This window comes from Coffea eugenioides, unplaced genomic scaffold (genome assembly GCF_003713205.1).
Source record: "Coffea eugenioides isolate CCC68of unplaced genomic scaffold, Ceug_1.0 ScVebR1_150;HRSCAF=607, whole genome shotgun sequence".
In the NCBI taxonomy this organism is placed as follows: Eukaryota; Viridiplantae; Streptophyta; class Magnoliopsida; order Gentianales; family Rubiaceae; genus Coffea; species Coffea eugenioides.
Window position 1 is genome coordinate 74,994 of NW_020861919.1, and position 20,464 is coordinate 95,457.

The following is a 20,464-nucleotide window of genomic DNA, read 5'->3' on the forward strand; positions in this document are numbered from 1 at the left end:
GCTATAACGTGTTATGTGTTAAACTAACATTTCCTTGTTTTCTTGCCTTTTGCATCCACAAACACTAGAAAATAAGAGTTCTGGCATGATACTTTTTGGCACCAACCCTCTTAGATAGGTTATTGCACGTTTAAATTCCAATGAATTGCATTTGTAGGTTGATAAGTGCACCTCATTTTAAGCCCACACTGGCATATAAAGGGTTCCTTAGGTCATGTTTCATTTCAAATTGTGTATTTAATTGCTTTGATAAATTGGCATCACGCATAAACCTTAGAGGGAATGCCATGTAGGGAATCCCACGTTAGGAATAAGCCACCTTGTGTCTCGGATATGTAATTCAATGAGACTTGCACGTCTATATTTTTTGTATCATCCAAAGGGGTAATGCACGAGGTAAGGTAGGATCTGATCTTTTCGAAAACGGCAAAGCAATTTTTGCACATTAGAATATGAGCATCTAATAATCATCTTTTGGCCATTTTAATATAGTTGGTAAAATCTCCTTGTGTAAAGGACATTAATTTGAAGAAATTCACAAATAATTCCTTATTGTTGAGACGATAAATAGATCGAGGCCAAATCTTGATTTTAGAAGGCTCATAGACTAATGCATTGCAATGATTTTTTGAAACTACCAATGGGTAGACAATTCAATTGATTTTGAAATAAATCATCAATTTCATCCAATGCATTTTATCCATTTATTCATTTTTAGGACAATCTAGTCAATTTTGAAATAAATCATCAATTTCATTCAATTCATTTGACTATTTTACCCATTTTTAGGGTGACCCAATCATTTTTGAATAAATCATCAATTTCATTCAACCCATTTGACCAATTAGGGTTTCAATGTCAAATTTCAAATTGGGAAACCTAATTGATTTTGAGAAAACCATCTATTGCATCCAGCCATTTGATCGGTTGGGGTTTTGATCCATGCTTCACTGAGAAAATTTATCAAGGTCAAATCTGTGTGTTTTTACAAATTCTTGTATTAATCAAAGTACTCAATCCATTCGGGCTTTACCCTTGTTCTATCAGGCTAAAAATCTCCCGTCGTTCAATTGGCCAAAATTTTCAAATTACCTTCCAATCGAATGGCAATAAGTTGATCGGATCCATCAGGTATTGTATAGTGCCTACCCTGAAGGATTGCAATTTCATGCTAGACCAACCCTTGGCGTAAAAAGAGTGCCCTAATAGGGCATGCATCCGAATTATTTTAATTTTTACTAACTTGTGTCTTTCTCTTTTTCTTTATTTCTTTTTGTCAGCAATTACTCAAAAGGGGAATTTAAAACGGGTTTCTAAATTTTCAGGTAATTGTCAACATAGCTACACGAAGAAGCCCCATCATTACACGATCACGTAGCCGAGCTTTGAGAAATAATGTAAACATGAGTACACACCCGGAATCATCCGACAGGCCTGTAATGGCACCATCAACTGATTTGGCAAACCTGGGAGCTCAACTGAGCGAAGTTTTAAATAAATTTAATGAGCTAAGCATGGAAATGACGGCCCAACGGCGCGTGATTCATCAGTTAGTCACTGGTAACGATAGTGGTGGCCAACCTGAGCCTTTACCTGCTAGTCAGCCTGAACCACAACTAATACTTTTACCCTATACTCAAACCTCTGTTACTTCACATGTCATAAATCCACCTGAAGAAGCTTTCATCTATCCCACTCATGGCTTACCACCTACCTATGCACCCAATGCTTCTTACATGCAAGCTCCCCAAAATTATCCACCGGTTAATCTGAACATGCCACTTGAACCTCAAGGACCACATTACTATTCCACTACAGAGCCATTCAAACTAGACACCACTGCCCTAGGAAAAGTGGAAAGAAGAGAATCTTCCGCGCTAATTGACAAGAATTTGCTAAAGAGATTGGATCGATTTGATGAATTCATAAGGAAGAGTCAAGGATTGAGCAAACAAAGAGGGTTGGACTATAATGAGTTGTGCCTGTTTCCTGATATGCAACTGCCTGTGGGTTTTAAAGCGCCCAAGTTTAGCAAATATGATGGAACTGGTAACCCCAAGACGCATTTAAGACTATTTGTAAATAAGTTGGGAAAGCCAGTAGATGATGAAAATTTGCCACTACGTTTATTCCCCGAGAGCTTAGAAGGCGATGCCCTGGATTGGTATTCCAATTTGAAGCCTGAAAAAATGAGAACATAGTTGGATTTGTCAACTGCCTTCGTGAGACAGTATGAGTACAATTGTGAACTTGCTCCAACGAGAACCACGCTTGAAGGCACTAAAAGGAAGCCATCTGAGGATCATAAGACATATGCCAAGCGATGGCGAATATTGGCAGCCAAAGTGGAACCTTCGATGACAGAAGAGGAAATTGTCCGTACGTTTATTAAGGCGTATGACCCGTCCTATTTTGAGGAAATTTTTCGCATGACTGGATGCTCGTTTGCAGAAATTGTCAACAAATTGGAGGAATATGATGAGTTTTTAAGAGCGGGAAAGATTGTTAATGTGTCAGCTCTAAAATCGTAATTAGAGGCTTTGCAAAATCCAAGCAGCAGTAGCAAGACGTCTCAGTTCAAAAAGAAAGATGGGGAAGCCGCATTAGTCTAGGACCGAGGCCCGTCTTCTATACCCAGATTTCAGCAATACCCAACATATTCATCCTTCTACCCATATTATCCAAACTCATGCCCTGTTTACCATACTACTATCAATCACCCTCAACCTCAGCCAAACCATGCAAACCCACCTATAATCCCAGTCTTCAAAATCGACCTCGCCCTCCTTATAATCCCAGACCTGTTCAACCAAACAACCAAACTTATCCTCCAACCCAAAACCCAACCCCATATCGAACCTTCATCAACCTGGGCCAACCCATCGATCAATTGTACGAACAGCTCAAAACTGCCAAAAAAATTGGTGTTATGCCTCCCAAGATCTATCCTAGGGGTGCTCCCTCCAGCTATGACCCTCAAGCCATTTGCGGTTATCATTCTGGAGCTCCAGGGCATTCCACCAATAATTGCTGGGTATTGAAACATAAAATTTAGGATATGATCGAAGCCGGAGATATAGTGCTAAGGAAAAAGGGTGAACAAAGACTGAGTATAAGTACGAATCCCTTTCCCAAACACAAGGATGCGTTTGAGGCATTTACCCCCAATGAGGAAACTTGAAAGTTTCGAACTAGTGATCCCTCCCTCTTGAAGGGAATTTCGATAAATATGGGGAGTTGTTTTTGGTTAAAATCCATTCATGCGAGTGTCTTTTGTTTAACCATGTTTTTGTAAATAGTTTTCAATCAAATGATTTTTGAAAACACGTCTTGTTTAAGAAGTAACATGCTATTAAGTTTGGTCTTTATCTTGAAATTCAATAAAATGTACAGTTTTATATATACTGTGTTACTTACGCATTCTTTTCAGATGGCCAAGAATAAAATCCTCTGACCCTTTGGATATCACTGTTCTGAAATTTGATGGTAGCAATTTCGATGTCTCACGAATGTGAATTTGAATTTCAAAATGAAAAGAGTAATGAGGAGACATCCAGAAATATTTCAAAGAGGCTCGAATGGTATAAGGAGAAACTCAAGCCGAATTGGGATTAAGATTAAGGAAATAAAGCAGTGATTACTTGATAAGAAGCAGCTAAATGCAGTCCGTAATGGTTAATATGACCAAAAGAAAAGGATTGGCCCGTGCTTACCATAAAAGGGTCAAATCATAACTATTCAGATGAGGAGACAAAGCGTTGAGGTAGCTTTGTCAGTGCAAGATAAGGCCAAAAGAAGAGTTTATCCCAAATTGGCAAGGTTCTTTTTGTAACGACCCCACCTCCCCCTAAGGCGAACCAGAGGGTTCGGCGAGCCGCCTGCCCAGCTCTCGCCGGGACTCAGTCGCTCACTACATTTCTCAAGTAAATTACAAGGTACAACTCAAATAATACATCCAATTCTCCAAAATTACATATCATAAGCGAAGCGGAAACTAGTTCTAAGCGTAAAATGTAGATTTACATCCGATTCAATTCCAAATATTTATACAAGCCCAAAAGTACATAAACCAAAACCAAAACTAAACTATACAAGATGTACGCCATCCAGCCACACAAAGATCCAAAAGCAAGTTCTTCATTTACTTCGATCCCTGTGGGGAGAAGAAGATAGTAGGGGGTGAGCTAGAAGCTCAGCGAGTGACCAGTAAAATCAACAGCCAAGTATATTTCACAATAAAGCATTGATATGATGTCATGATGCAGTAATCAAATGTTCATTTATTGCTCATGTGAGCCAGTGAAGTTCTTGTACTTAAATATCCAATGCTCGTTTAGATCAGGTAACCGTGAAACAGAAGTAAGGAGCCATCGGGCTCCAAAGAATATGTAAACAATAGTGGAGACATTGGTTCTAAGCACAAGACTTTCCAGGAACTCATTGGAGCCAAATTATGTCATGGCACACACCCGAACCCAAATGATATGCAATGGAGTAATAAATGCAAGAATTAGTTCAAAAGTAACTTTGGGAACAGTCGAGGGACCACTCACTCCAATTATAGTGCTTCAAGTATTCACGTTCAACTATACTCCAGGTTTGAAGTCCAGATCTGCGATAGAAATCCAATTTGAGAACTTTGAAACACGAGTAAGATTCGAAACTTAAACGTTCCGTTCATTAAGAATCAACCAATTGAAATTCATTTGAAAGACATTCGTGAAACACTTGTTCTCTTTTCAACTCGTAAGGTTTTTGTAGTATATATACTTGGAAAACAACACTTGAGTTGAAAGTACAAAGAAATACAAGTTTACATTGGCCATTATATCTTTTCCTCAAGGGTACAAGTTCGTTTAGGTTTTTAACGTATAACCCTCGATAACAAAGTAGTAAAGGTACTCGCTAGTTTAAGTGATAATCACTTAACCTTTACACAAGTTACAAGTATAGTTTTCTAGTCCTTGAGCGTAAATTCGGGCAGCATGCCCTTTGTGTTTACCTAATTTTCCAGCCATTTAGGCTTCATTATTTTTCCTCAGTCACAACCCAAAGTCACGCATATCATAATTCAGGTCAAAATCCGTTCCATAGGCTCATAATATCATAAGAATAAGAATCACAATTATAACAAGTGCAGAAATACAATCTAGCAAAAGACAGATTTGACGTGTGAATGCGGAAATAACATATCCGAGGTTACGCTTATCGGATTGAGGCGCAACCTATACCGTTTCGAAGCTAAGACACAGGGGTACAATGTTCATGAAGATCACTTAGTCCAGTTCCTAATGTAACTTAGTCAAATCCTCAAATTACAGAACCAAAATCTAACTTGTCGGCTATTTAACCGCATTACACTGTAATGATCATATCTCAGAGTACAAAAGTCCGATTCAGGTGTTCTTAGAAGAATTTGAAAGCTAAGTCAGAATACTACAACTTTAATGTTTTAGAGAAAAGCTAAATCAGTACGGATCCTAGTAAAAAAACGTGATAAACTGGACAAACTGATCACACGGACTGCTGGGGAAAAACTTAAAACAGTAAGGGTATTTTGGACTTTTCACGACCTACATTGCTCCGATTGAGGTGAAATTTTGTAGACACCTATAAAATACCATTCTCTACAACTTTCATTCTTTGACCTAAGGCCAATTCGTCCTCTAACATAGGGCTGCAAAACCGGACAGAATGATGGAGCAAATTTTCCAGAATTCTGGGATTTTTAGTATTTAATGCAATCTTCCTTAATTTCTCACTTCAATCACTACCAAAACCCCTTCTATAAACTTAATTTCAACATATATACATCATACATCAAATTGGGCAGAAATTCCTCAAGCCCTAGTTCATCATATAAAAAGGGGAAAACTTCCAAAACATGATAACATCCATGATTCCACCACAAAAGCAAGTTACTAAGCTTAATTTAACAAGATTGAAAGTAAAATTTAGAGAGATCATCTTTCTTACCTTGACTAGAGTTCACTATGTGTAGCCCAAGCTTTCTCTTTCCAAAATCTCACCACAAATCACTAACTAATCACTCAAAGGCAAGTTTAATCGGTTTGTTTTGTTTGATTTCTCACTTAATAGTTGGATTCAAGAAGAAATGGAATGTTTTCCCTTGGTGTTTTTCTCTCTTGCTCCTCTCGGACAGCAGCAGCAAAAATGAAGAGGAAAATGCTGAATTTTGGTGTTAAATGGAAAGACTAAGTCTTGGTCAAGAAGCTCTAAGGTGGCGACACTTGTCGCCACCACTACCTTCCATTTTTCTCTTTCTTTTCCTTGTCATTTTAGCCACTAATTTCGGTCAACCTTAGCTGCCAAGTAAGAAGATATTTTGCTCAAGTTCAATAAGCTTGTTTGGTAAGAAAAATGGTGGTCAAGTGGTGCGTTCAATCGGTAGTGCGCGGGACCCGCCGGTTCGCGCCGTTTTTCTTAAAAACACACGTATTAGGGTTTTTACTTCCCATTCACTAACCTTATATCATTGCTACTAATCACATATTATTTCTCACTTAAAAGTCACTTTTAATCCCCAAACTTAATCCTTACTCTGTACCGAAAATTCATCCGGCGAAAAATCGCGAAAACCCTAATTTGCTCCAATCTTGAAACCGAAGTGTGAAACCCTACTTTCTAGGTTCATTGGCACTTATTGTGGGATGATTGGGTAGTAGGGCCATTATAAAGTGGTATTTGTCAAAGAAAAGGGAATTTGAAGAAAAATATAAGGAATTTGCACGGCTTCTGGCCGGATTCCCCCACAAAACACTATTCACCAGAAATTTTTCCCTTTCTTCTGCCTCGGGGCGTTACAACTCCCCTCCTCAAAAGAATGTCGTCCTCGACATTCCAACTTGTACTAATCAGATCAAAATAGTTGTCGAAAGTCGATCACGTATTAAGAATCATTTCAATCTCGCTTATCATAATCAAATACTAATCAGATCAAATATCTCAAAGGTCAATCACATACTAAGAATCACTCATCACAATCAAGTACTAAAAGTACTCCAATCCAACTTGTCAAATAATCTTGATCCAATAGATAGTCAGACGAGTAACTGGATACATATACAAAAGGGCTCGAAATCGGACTTAAAGTCCCTGATATTTGGAAAAACAATCCAGGACATAACGATGTCTCAGGTCAGAAATTACCCCTGGTGGTGCTTGAAAACACAACAAGCTAGCACTCAGCTATACTTCACCAGAAAGTCTCAGGAATTTGTCCCGGTGGTGCTTGAAAACACAACAAGCTAGCACTCAGCTATACTTCACCAGAGCCTTAGATGCAAGATTTTGTCCATGGCGGTGCTGGACAACACAACAGGTTAGCACAACGGCTATACCTCGCCAAAGAACCTCAGTTCAAAATTTCATCCTTGGTGGTGCTTGATAACACAACAAGTTAGCACAACGGCTAAACTTCACCAGAGGATCTTAGCTCAAGAAATTGGCCCTGGTGGTGCTTGGAAACACAACAAGCTAGCACTACGGCTAAGCTTCACCAGAGAGCCTCAAGTCAAAGTTTCATCCCTGATGGTGCTTGGAAACACAACAGGCATGCCTCGCCAGAAGAATGGCGGTGCTTGAAAACACAACAGGCCATACCTCATCAGAGAGGTTCTGTTCAAGAATTTCAATCCCTGATGGTGCTTGAAAACACAACAGGCATGCCTCGCCAGAAGAATGGCGGTGCTTGGAAACACAACAGGCAATGCCTCACCAGAGAGGTTCTGTTCAACCGCTACAGAAGAGTAGTAGCCGGTCTATAACCAAACAAGTACGAAAATGTTCAGAAACAGAGTCAAAAGCAGGGTTCAAGTGTATCGGTTCAAAAGCGGGGTCAATTATTTCAGGTTCAAAGAACATGAGTACGAGTAGGAACTCACTCGCCTAGCTTATGCCCAGTAATTCACACTCTCAAGCAGTCATCAAACTCAAATCCACATACAGATCATATATGAATCAAGATACTTGCTCAAGAGTAAAAGAGATACCCTATTTTCAGTCAGGTCAGGTCTATCAAGTGTACGTAAGGGTACACTAGCCGATACAAATTCAAGTCTCAAATGAGCTCAGTCTAGTCGGTCTTAGACAGTTCAAATATCTCAAATCTTAACATTTACCACTCGGGTGGTATAACCTTAATCAAACAGGAAAATTAGAAGAAAAATGCAAACCAAAACTTTTCTCAACAATTCCGGCCACCATAATCTATCAAAACCCTAGCCAAGAATCCAAAACTAAGAAACTGTACAGCTCAGGCCGTACGCTCTCAAGCGTAATTCAACCAAATCATATCTTACGCGTACCACTTTCAAGATTCACAACTGACGCTCCAAAAGAGCACTGAACGTACAAACCAATCCCACAGTCCGGCATCCTAAACTTTAAGCCTAGGATACACTACAAAGATCTGAAGCCTAGGCTCTGATACCATTTGTAACGACCCCACCTCCCCCTAAGGCGAACCCTCTGGTTCGCCTTAGGGGGAGGTGGGGTCGTTACACTTTTACTGTCAAAAAAAGGTATAGCCTGGTGGAGCACTTGTTCTCGCAGAAAGGGATGGACAAATTTTCCCTCAGCCGATCAAATCGGATATGTGTAAGAAATCCTTCATATGCTAGATGAAAGTTTCCTTTCAGGGATAATGCGAAGAATGGAATGAAAGTCAAGCCTTCTTCCTTTTCATTGAGACATTCTATCCCTAGTTATCCCTTTTTGAGCCTTCAGAATAAATCATTTCGCTTGGCAACCCCTGAAAATCGCAAACCCCACACTGGGGCAAGTTTGAGTTGGAAAGAAAAGTTCAATAGATGAAAATCAATAGAAGAACGAAAGGAAATAAACAAAGGAAACCCTCAGTTAAAATAGACTGGGGCAAATTTTGAAACTTTCAAAAGAATGGCAGAAGGCTTAAAAAAAAGAGAAAAATGAGAGAGAAGAGAACCTCAGTTGAGAATAAACTGGGGCAAGTTTTGATTTAACCCTAAAATAGGGTTAATGTAGAAATGCGATCTCAGATCATTTAAACCACTTTTGAAATCCGCTTTCAAGTCTTAACCTTTTTTTTAGCACCTCGCCTGACTACATTACAAAAAATCGGAAGTCCTGACTTCCGTTCTTTGCGCTACCTCTTTTAGGAAATTTTCTAATCACAAGGCAAATGATGTCAATATACCTTCACCAATTTTGCAAGGGAAGGGTTGTCGCACTGATGCCACCATTTCTTAAAACATATTTCTAAGTTTGATAAAGGCTATCGGTGGGATTTGTTCATCAGGTGAAAACCCGAAAGGGCATCTAAGAAGAAAAAGAAAAGAGAAAAAAAGAAATGAAAAAAGAAAAAGAAAATAAAAGAAAAAAGAAAATAAAAAGGTGGGGGTAACCTTAGTGAAAACCCAAAAGGGCGCTAAGGTAGGGTTTTATGATGAAAGGCGAGCTTGGAATGAAATGGCTGGAGACTCAATTCATTAGAATTTCTCTTTGCATTGTGGTTCTATTGCCAAGCATTGAATTCAGGAGGAACGATATCCAAGGGGTCAAATGTGGCATTTTGTTAAAAAATCAAAGTGTTTTGGTTCATCAAACATGAATTATTAAGTTTACAGGTTCATTTCTCTTAAATTAATTTTCTTTCAAAATGGATGATTGTTTTCAAATTACTGAGATTTCATCATTATTGTGTAAATAAAATATTCTTTCATTTGTTTCATGGTCTCATTTATCTCTTTGGATTTATCAAATGGCAATCCCTGTGATTTATTGAAATTGTCTGGATACCAAATGTCATATTTGATAAGCATTGGAAGTTAAGAAAATTTGTTGTAGATTGCAGAGCAAATTTGAGTTTTGCTACATTGGGGATTTATCAAATGGCGATCCCTGTGATTTATTGAAATGGCCTGGGTACCAAGTGTTATTAGCATTGGAAGTCAACGAAACTTGATACAGTTCATAGAGCAAAGTTGAGTTTTGTAGCATCAAAGGGAAAACATCAAAATACTCATGTTTTCACGTTTCTTGAAATCTAGACTGGTCGAATAGTGGTGGCATTATTTGTTCTTTCTCTTGCAGGTCCATACGTGTTTCCAATAACAAAACTGGGGCAAAATTATTATGTAATTATGGAATGTCGCCCAAGAATTGAATATTCATGTTTCAAACCGAGGAAGAAGTGTGAATCAAAGTTTTAAGGAGGAGCAACAACGCCATAATGCAAATTGAATGATCGGTTGCACAATAATTGGTTGAAACTAGGGCAAATTATTTTTGAAAAGGTTCTCCCGATAAAAAAAATAAAAAAAATTCAAATTTAATTTCTTGATAAAATTAATTTTATTTCCTGTTGGTGGAGTCTCAGCGTCCGCCGCGCACCCTTCTACCCCCTTTCTTTCTTGACAAAAATCAATTTTATTTCCTGTTGGTAAAGTCTCAGCGTCCGCCGCACACCCTTCTATCCCCTATTCTTGACAAATCGAATTTAATTTATTGACAAAATCAATTTTATTTCTTGTTGGTGAAGTTCTTGATAAATTTAATTTAATTTCTTGTTGGTGAAGTCTCAGCGTCCGCCGCTCACCCTTCTATCCCCCATTCTTGACAAAGTCAAATTTAATTTCTTGTTGGTGAAGTCTCAGCGTCCGCGCGCACCCTTCTACCCCCCTTCTTGACAAATCAAATTTAAATTCAGATTTAATTTCTTGTTGGTGAAGTCTCAGCGTCCGCCGCGCACCCTTCTACCCCCTTCTTGACAAATCAAATTTAATTTCAGATTTAATTTCTTGTTTGTGAGTCTCAACGTCCACCGCGCACCCTTCTACCCCATTCTTGACAAATCAAATTTAATTACAGATTTAATTTCTTGTTGGTGAAGTCTCAGCGTCCGCCGCGCACCCTTCTACCCCCCTTCTAGATGAATTTAATTTAATTTCTTGTTGGTGAACTTTTTGATAAATTTAATTTAATTTCTTGTTGGAGTCTCAGCATTCACCGCGCACCCTTCTACCCCCCTTCTTGACAAATCGTGTGACGACCCCACAGCACCCAAAGGCGTACCAAAGGGCTTAGCAGACCGTCTGCCTAGCTCGCGCCAGGACTCAAAATGCAAAGCAAATAAAACTATATAAACCAAAAGGGTACTACTCACAATATATACAACCCCAAAAGAGTTCTATTTACACCTTCAAAAGTAGATATCCAGACTACAACATTATCTGATGTTAATAACCAAAAGCAGAAATTAGACCCTAGAAGGGTTCTTACACAGATCATCAAAATAAAAAAAAACATCTTAATTGTCCCACTATAACAAACAAAAACTATCTATACTAGTGATAGTGCCAAAAGGGTCCCCCACATCGTCCCCTGTTAAGAAAAGCAAAGGAAATGGGTAAGATAGAAGCTTAGTAAGTAAACAGGGGTAAAAGCGTAAATTACACATTAAGACGAACAATTATATCACCAAGATGTCAAATCAAAAGTACAAACGTAACAACACAAGTTAAGGATACAGGTTGGCTCCAAAGCCAAATAATGTGCCACGTGTGACCTCCTATCGACACTCCGTCGACTACAAATAATGATCCGTAGAACTCCACTTGTACTCCCACCGTACCCCTTATCACCCTCACTGGCTAGTCACCTCACAAAATGGCTCGAGCAAAGGAAACGAAATTGAACTTGGTTCACAAACTTGTGACCTCAAGACTAGGTTGGACTAACTTCGACCAAGCCCCGACCGGCTCGAATAGTCCGTCTAGGTCTTAAGATCGGGCCCCAAGTTCATCATATTTCACAATTCTCAAAAATCACCCCGAGCTACAAGCTCAAGGGGTTCAGTCCCAAAACAGTTCATATACACAGGTCAAGTACAAATATGTATGCAAATTAAGGTTTAGGTCGAGTGTGATAAAGTGCACTCTCGCCTAAGTATCCTTTCATTCACATTAAAACACATAAGCAACTTAAACATCACAACGGCCTGAATACTTACATAAAGAGCAAATATAGCAAAAAGCGAAGATCACGTCACGTATAACAGCTAGTAGGCCCCACCGGCTCCGTCTAACCCGTCACCGTCTGAAATAAAAAATTGCACCACATTACTACACAAATGACTACTAAAATGCGTAAATAAAGCGAAACGGCAAAACGGACACACGCGCGAGCGGAAACGGTGAACGGAAACGGAAACGGCCGGCAAAACGGAAACGGGCAGATTTGCCGTCCCAAACTGTTTTGACTAAAAGTGAGGCTAGGAATGTCGGATTAAGGTGTGTGAGATCCCGCTTCGAAGCTAAGAGAATGATTTACAACTTTCATGAAGGCCCTGTAATCCAGATCACAACGGAACTAGGGTAAAAATGCACAAGACAGTTTCAGCCGTTTCAGTTCAGGTTACCAAACAGGCCCTGTTTGAATGACCATAACTCATGACTCATAAATCGGAATCAAGAAATTCTAGAGGCGTTGGAAAGTTCATTGATAAGACTATAACTCTTGTGTTTTTACCAAAAGCTGAATCAGTATAGAGTATAGAGAAAAATGGGTCCAAAGTTCGGGCTCAGAACTGACCGACTTCAACGGCAGTTCTGGCACCTTACATTGTTTTGGGTATAACTCAGGTTACCCTGATCGGATTGGGCTGAAATTGTGCAGGTACAACGAGGACTTAAGAAGATACAACTTTCATGTTTTGGGAAAATCCTGAATCAATACGTAGCACAAAGAAAAACAGAGCCAAAGTTCGGGTTCTGGGCTGCCCTGATTTCCAGTTTGAACGGTTTCGCGCGACGCAAACGCATGATCCGTTTCTATGGTTCTCATGCAAGTTTTTTACTACAACCAATCACACAAAAGTTTGAATTTTGCTCCTTAGCCCCTACAACATCACTTTCTCTTTCTTACACTCTTGCCCATAAATATATGAAAAGCTTTCAATTAACTCCATAGGATACAAACTTAATCTAGTCTAAAACACTTAACCACACTTAATTGCTTCACTAATCACCCTCCTATATTAATCACCTATACTTAATCATACTTTATCCTACCTAAAAGCAATTAAACAGCAACCTTTTTGTCATAGGCAAAATTAGGGTTTTAAACCCAACTTAGGACTTCTAATAAATTATAACAACTACAGGTTTTGCTAGTTTAGGGTTTTCTAACCTTTTAAAACCTACTTAACATTTGGAAAAAAATAAATCGAATCCTATACTTACCTGTACAAAAACACACACTTATATATCTAATTTTTAACTACAACTCGAACTTGTGATTAATACAAAAACTAGGGTTTTATAAATAATCCAAATTAGGGTTTTCTAATAAATTAGTGTTATTCTTGATTTTGATGATCACAAAAGAACTTTGAAATGTTTATCTAATTCTCTTCGAATATAAGTATTTTGCTTTTTAGAGAATCAGGTACAAAGGTGTCAAGGAAAGAAAATCAACCAAAAGAAGAAGCAAAAACAGGGTCACTCACTGTCGGACGTCCGAAAGGATGAAGAACATCAAGAAGGAAACTCCTTCGGACGCTCGTGAGGAAGCATCGGACGTCCGGGAGGATCGGACGCACTCTTCGGACGCATAACGATCGCGTTGGACGTCCGAAAAATTTCGCAAAGTTTTGATGACTCTCTGGACGACATTCGGACGCAGATGCTTTCGGACGATAAAATCCCATCGGACGTCCGAACGACAACTTGGTGAGTTTCGGACGATGGGATCGGACGATGATTAATCTGTCGGACGTCCGACAGCCCCAACGGCTAGCTGACTCTTCATCTGCTTTCTATTCGTTGGAAGCATTAATGAAGCCCATTTTTGGTCCCCTTCAAATACAAACGATTCTGAACGAGAAAATAACTTTTGCACACTTTGATTACAAGATCTAAAGAGATATTTTAGCTAGAAAATAGTCTCCCAAGCAAGATTTGTTCTCCTAGTTGTGTGAAGTTCTTGTAAGCTCTTCTCTTGTGTTTCAAATTTTCAATGGTGTAGCTTTGTTGAGGGTTATCTGAGTGATAGTAAAACTTCCTAGCTTGACTAAGTGAGGTTTGGGGCAAGGAGGAAGTGATCCCTCCATTGTACATTGAGTTGATTATTGTTCATCAAAGAGAAGGTGCTCATCTTTGTGATTGGTCTTCAAGTTTGAGGAAAGCTTGGTAGACAATCGGTTTGATACTCTATCTTATTTTTTTTGTTTAATAAAATTCTCATTGCTTATATATATTCTTATGTCTGATCAACATTGTTCTTTTCTTTAAATTTACTTGATTGGTCTCTACTAGAAAAGAAGGTAAATTTTTTATTAAGTAAAAAGTGCCTAAACTCAATTAAGTTTTAATCAACCTAATTCACCCCCCCCTCTTAGGTTGTCTTTGGGTCTTACAATTGGTATCAGAGCTTGGTCTCCTAGAGATTAAGCTCAAGCGGCTTGGAGTAAAGATGACAACTAATCATGCCATATTTGATGAGGGGCAATCTGTCACTAGACCTCCCATGTTTAGTGGTTCTAATTATGTTAGTTGGAAAGAAAGAATGATTATCTTTTTGCAATCCATTGATATTGAGTTATGGTTTATTGTGAATGAAGGACCGCATGATGCTAACATTCTTGATGCAGATACAGGTTTGTTTCGGCCTAAAACAAGAGCTGAGTTGAATGCTCAAGATAGAGCCAATCTCACTTTGAATGCCAAAGCCATGAATGTTCTTTATAGTGCCTTAGACTCAAATGAATCGATTAGAGTAAAAGGATGTAAATCTGCTAAAGAAATGTGGGATAAGCTAAGAGAAATTCATGAGGATAGTGACAACGTGAGAGAACAGAAAAAGTCTATCTTGGTCACAAAGTATGAATCATTTAAAATAGAACCCCTTGAGAATATTGACAAAATGTATTGCAGGTTCAATGACTTGATCAAAGATCTCGAGGTGTTAGGCAAAGAGTACACCTTGGGAGAGAAAAACGGGAAAATTCTCAATGCGTTGGGCAAAGAATGGGAAAGTAAAGTGACTGCAATAGAGGAGGCTAAGGATTTGAATTATGTGCCTATTGAATCTCTCATTAACTCACTAACCTCCTATGAGTTGAAGTTGAAAACTAAAGTGCAGGAGGAAGAGGACGCGAGAGCAAAGAGAAACATAGCTCTAAAAGCAGCTCAAGGTGAAGATGATCCAACTCAGTTGGATGATGAAGACTCGGATGATGATGACAACGATCTTGCTCTCATCACAAAAAGCTTCAAGAGAATCTTGAATAAAAGGAAGTTTAGAAGGGGAGGAGCTAGCAATCAATTCCAGAATCAGTCTTCAAACGCAAGGAACAAAGGAAAACAAGAATTCAACAAGAAACAATTGGACAAATGCTACGAATGTGGACAGCCTGGACACTACACAAACGAATGCTCCCTGAAGAAAAAGAAATATGGAAAAGCTGATCGAAAGCCAAGGTTCAACAACTTCCAGATTACATGGAATGAATGTAACTCCGAAGGCGAAGTTGAAGAAGAAGAAGAATCAGCTCAAATGGCCTTCATGGCTATTGGAGATAATGAGGTAACTTCCATACACTCTCAATCTGAAAGTGATGATGAAGATGATGATGATCTTGAATCCTTTGTTGAAAAATTGCATAATGCCTTGAAGGAATCTTATGATAAAAACAAGCAGCTAAAATAGAAAATTGTCTTTCTCATTCAAAATAATGCAAGTCTTTTTCAACAAAATAAACAACTAAAGGCTGACAATGAGTGCCTTGTAAGAGCCGGATTTGATGTTCAAAATGAACTTGATAGAAAGACAAGTGTTTGTGAAATGCTAAAGAAAAGACATGGTGACTTGAATAAAAGGATGGACAGTTTGGATGAGACTTTAAAAGCTAGAAAACAAGATTATCTCAAAAAGAACATGTCAACCACCTCTCTTACTGCTCATGAAAGAACATTAGCACACAACAAAAATGCATATGGTTTCACAACATATAGAAGGAGTGGATTGAGATTTATCAAATCATTACATGTTAAAGACTCTTCCATTATGTGTAGTTTTTGCTGTCAAAGAGGGCATTTGAAAGGAGATTGTTATGTGAAAAGAAATCTGAACAGAGGAATGAGATGCATGTGGTTAGTTAGACACAATTCTAACTATTGTGGACACCACACTTTTTACTAAGCAAGTGTTAAATGATCTTCTTATTGTGCAAATATATGTAGATGATATTATTTTTGGCGCTACTAATGAATATCTATGCAAGGATTTTTCCACTATTATGCAAAGTGAATTTGAAATGAGTATGATGGGAGAATTAAATTTCTTCCTTGGACTTCAAATACATCAAGCACTAGAGGGAATTTTTATAAATCAAGCAAAATACACCAAGGAATTGCTGAAAAATTTGGCATGGAGGACTCAAAGCAAGTTGGAACTCCAATGTGCACTTCTACAAAACTTGACCTTACTAACGTGGCACGACCTTACTTGAACAGGATCTGTTTAAACATGTGGATGAAAAGCACTATAGAGGTATGATTGGAAGCCTACTCTATTTAACCGCAAGTAGACCCGATATTATGTTTGCTGTTTGCTTGTGTGCTAGATTTCAATCTTGTCCAAAAGAATCACATTTGAATGCTGTTAAAAGGATTTTTAGGTATTTGAAAGGTACATTAGACTATGGTCTTTGGTATGCTAGATCTAGTGAGTTTGCACCATATGGATATTCGGATGCTGATTTTGGAGGTTGTCGTGTGGATAGAAAGAGTATTAGTGGAACTTGTCACTTTCTTGGTAATTGCTTAGTCTCTTGGTTTAGCAAGAAACAAAATGCAATCTCTTTGTCTACAACCGAAGCGGAATATATTGCCGCTAGTGCATGTTGTGCTCAACTTTTATGGATGAAGCATACCTTGAATGATTTTGGATTGTTATATGACTGCATGCCTATATTCTGTGATAATACTAGTGCAATCAATTTGACCAAAAATCCAATTCAGCATTCTAGGACAAAACATATAGATATAAAGCACCACTTTATTCGCGATCTTGTTCAAAAAGGTGAAGTTTGTGTGAATTATGTTTGTTCCAAAGATCAAATTACTGATATTTTTACAAAAGCTTTGCCATTGGATCAATTCATTCATCTAAGATCAAAATTAGGGATTATCGAAAAATCATCTTAAATTTTTCTTTCAAAGCTTTCGGACGTCCGATAGAAGATGAACGGACGTCCGATAATGTTCTTCAGCTGTTTTCCCAGAAAGCACCTGTTCGGACGAAACTGTCAGACGCAAGACTTCGTTCGGCCATCCGACAGTGCAACGGTACACTTTTTAAAGTAATTTCCCTCCTCATTTGCTTCAGACTCTTTTTCTTCTCTTCTCACTCGGACGAAAACTGTCTTCCCTTTCACTCTCAATTCCTGCTATTCTGAAGCACTTATTCCAAAATTGATTCAACCAAAAACCTTTTCGGATCATTGCGAGTTCATTTTCCTGATTCTTTCACCAAATCTCATCACATTTCGACAGTTCCCAAATTTCTCTCAAAACCCTATTTTCTCCTAGCCATTCTGTTCAATCATCTTCAAGGCTCGTTTATCCCAAAATTCTTGTGTGATTCACTCCCATACTACTGTGTGCATCATTAGCATCATACATCTCACGCATTTCACACAATGGTGAAACTAAGAGGAGGAAAGGTAACTGCCGGACGCAAACACACACTCAGGGATAAAGATGCTGATTCTCCTAGGGCCAAAAGATCATCCAAACGTGTCAAAAAGGGGGCAGTAAAGGCTCAAATTTCACAGCCTTCCGCTCAGCCAGAATCCGGACAAGGAACTTCTTCTCAACCGCCCTCCAAATCAACCACTGTCTCCCCATTCTTTGATGATGCTGCCAAAGAAAAACACTCCTGGATATCCCAAAAAGGTTTCATTCCTCAACGTACCATAAATCCCTCTGAGTTTCGCAAAATAGGTTTAGAGTCCATTCTGCGTCTCTTCGAATTTCAGAAATAGTCACATATCATTTCCATGCCTAACGTTTATTACCCTGAAATGCTATATCAATTCTTTGCCAATCTTAGGAAAGGCACTGATCACACTGAAATTATGTCCAGGGTAAATGGGGTAGATTTAGTGTTTGATCCTGAGATTGTGAATGCTATTTTAAATACTGTTTTTGAACCAGGATGCAAAAGTAAAATTGCCAATTTCTTTTCTTATGAAGAGCATCCCACTGCTGATAATCACTTTGATAGTGCTAAGATGATGTCTTATTTTCAAAAGAAGTTTTCTGCCCCTGCTGATGCAAAACTGAATGACCTTGCTCCTGTGAATCTAATTGCTTTCTCAATCATTTCAAATTTTCTTGTACCTACTGATGGTCATAGGACAGATGCCAATAAAATGGCGCTGTATTTTTTTATTGTTTTCGAGAAAAAAAAAATTTGCATTGACTTTGGCTTTGTCATGTGCAAGTTTTTACTTCGCTTCACCACTGATTCTCATAGAAAACTGTCTTATGGAAAATTTCTTCAGAAGATCTTTGAGTTTTACAAAGTACCCATCCTTGGTGTTTGTCCCAAAGAAACGTTTTCTTCTGCCTTTACTAAGGCTTATTTTGAGCGCAAGAATCTTGTCTTTAGAGATAATTTGTGGGCTTATAAGGGGGCTATGACTAATGAACCTAGATCTAAGGCTGCACATGATCCCCTTCACACTCTATCCTCTGTTGCACTGACTTCTATTCATCCTAGGAAGACTGCCACTAAGGCATCTTCTTCTTCAAATTCTGAAGTGGTTGAGCTCCTTCGTGATCTTAAACAACATGTTCTACTTCTTGAACATGGTCTCATGCTCACCATGTCATCTGAGCAACAAGCAGACTTTCTGGATAAAAAGAGTCTTCTCTTTCCCCCACCTGTGGGTGAAGAAGTTCCTCATGGCAAAGAGCCACGCTCTAATGATCCAAGTTCATCAGCTCCTATTCGCTCCATGAGTCCTGCTCCCATCGATCTCACCTCTACTCCGGTGGCACCTCAAGATCCTTCCACATCTGACAAAGGCAAGAAACCAGTTGGTGAACATGTTGAAGATGATGAAGACACTGAGGAGGAGGATCTCTCTTAGTATCTGCTTACTCGAAGGACGCCTGGGTCCACTTAGTTTACCATTTAGGATCACTAGCCATATTAGGATCATTTGCATTCTGTTTGACTATTTTCTATTTGCTAGGTGTTAGATGGTTGTCTTGGATTTTTTTGTTTTGTTGTTTTCTTTGATTCTGGTGCTTGTAATGTTCAAAACTGGATATGTGGATGTGATGGTGCTTGTAATGTTTTGTGATGCTCGTAAGCTATTTTGTTAAGAATGTTTAGTTCTTTTTTATGTTACTGATTCTTGACATGTCTCTTTACTTTTGTGATTCTTGACATGTCTCTTTACTTTTGACTTTTGTGATGACAAAAAGGGGGAGAAAAGATATGAATTGACTGGATATGTGGATAAATCTGTGAAGTAGCCAAGTGAGGGGGAGTTTCTCAATTGCTTAACTGTTTTTGGATAAATCAGTGAATAAATTGCTTAACTAAGTGAGGGGGAGTTTTTTCAATTGCTTAACTATTTTTGGATGATTGAATAAATCTGTGAAGTAGCCAAGTGAGGGGGAGTTTTTCAATTTTTGTTCTTCGATTGACTGAGAAAGGGGGAGCCTATTTGTAATCATCAAATTTCATTTCAAATCATTGTTTTGTCATCATCAAAAAGGGGGAGAATGTTATTCTTGATTTTGATGATCACAAAAGCACTTTGAAATGTTTATCTAATTCTCTTCGAATATAAGTGTTTTGCTTTTAGAGAATCAGGTACAAAGGTGTCAAGGAAAGAAAATCAACCAAAAGAAGAAGTAAAAACAGGGCACTCATGTCGGACGTCCGAAAGGATGAAGAACATCAAGAAGGAAACTCCTTCGGACGCTCGTGAGGAAGCATCGGACGTCCGGGAGGATCGGACGCACTCTTTTGAGGCATAACGATCGCGTTGGACGTCCGAAAAATTTCGCAAAGTTTTGATGACTCTCTGGACGACATTCGGACGCAGATGCTTTCGGACGATAAAATCCCATCGGACGTCCGAACGACAACTTGGTGAGTTTCGGACGATGGGATCGGACGATGATTAATCTGTCGGACGTCCGACAGCCCCAACGGCTAGCTGACTCTTCATCTGCTTTCTATTCGTTGGAAGCATTAATGAAGCCCATTTTTGGTCCCCTTCAAATACAAACGATTCTGAACGAGAAAATAACTTTTGCACACTTTGATTACAAGATCTAAAGAGATATTTTAGCTAGAAAATAGTCTCCCAAGCAAGATTTGTTCTCCTAGTTGTGTGAAGTTCTTGTAAGCTCTTCTCTTGTGTTTCAAATTTTCAATG

General features: G+C 38.7%; 1 protein-coding gene across 1 annotated transcript; it reads left to right on the forward strand.

Moving 5' to 3' along the window:
• The first annotated feature begins 1,403 nt into the window (after positions 1–1,403).
• On the forward strand, positions 1,404–2,531 carry LOC113755474. Its single transcript, XM_027299478.1, has 2 exons — positions 1,404–2,099; positions 2,202–2,531. The coding sequence occupies exons 1-2, from the start codon at positions 1,404–1,406 to the stop codon at positions 2,529–2,531; spliced, it is 1,026 nt and encodes a 341-aa protein (XP_027155279.1).
• Positions 2,532–20,464: the final 17,933 nt, after the last annotated feature.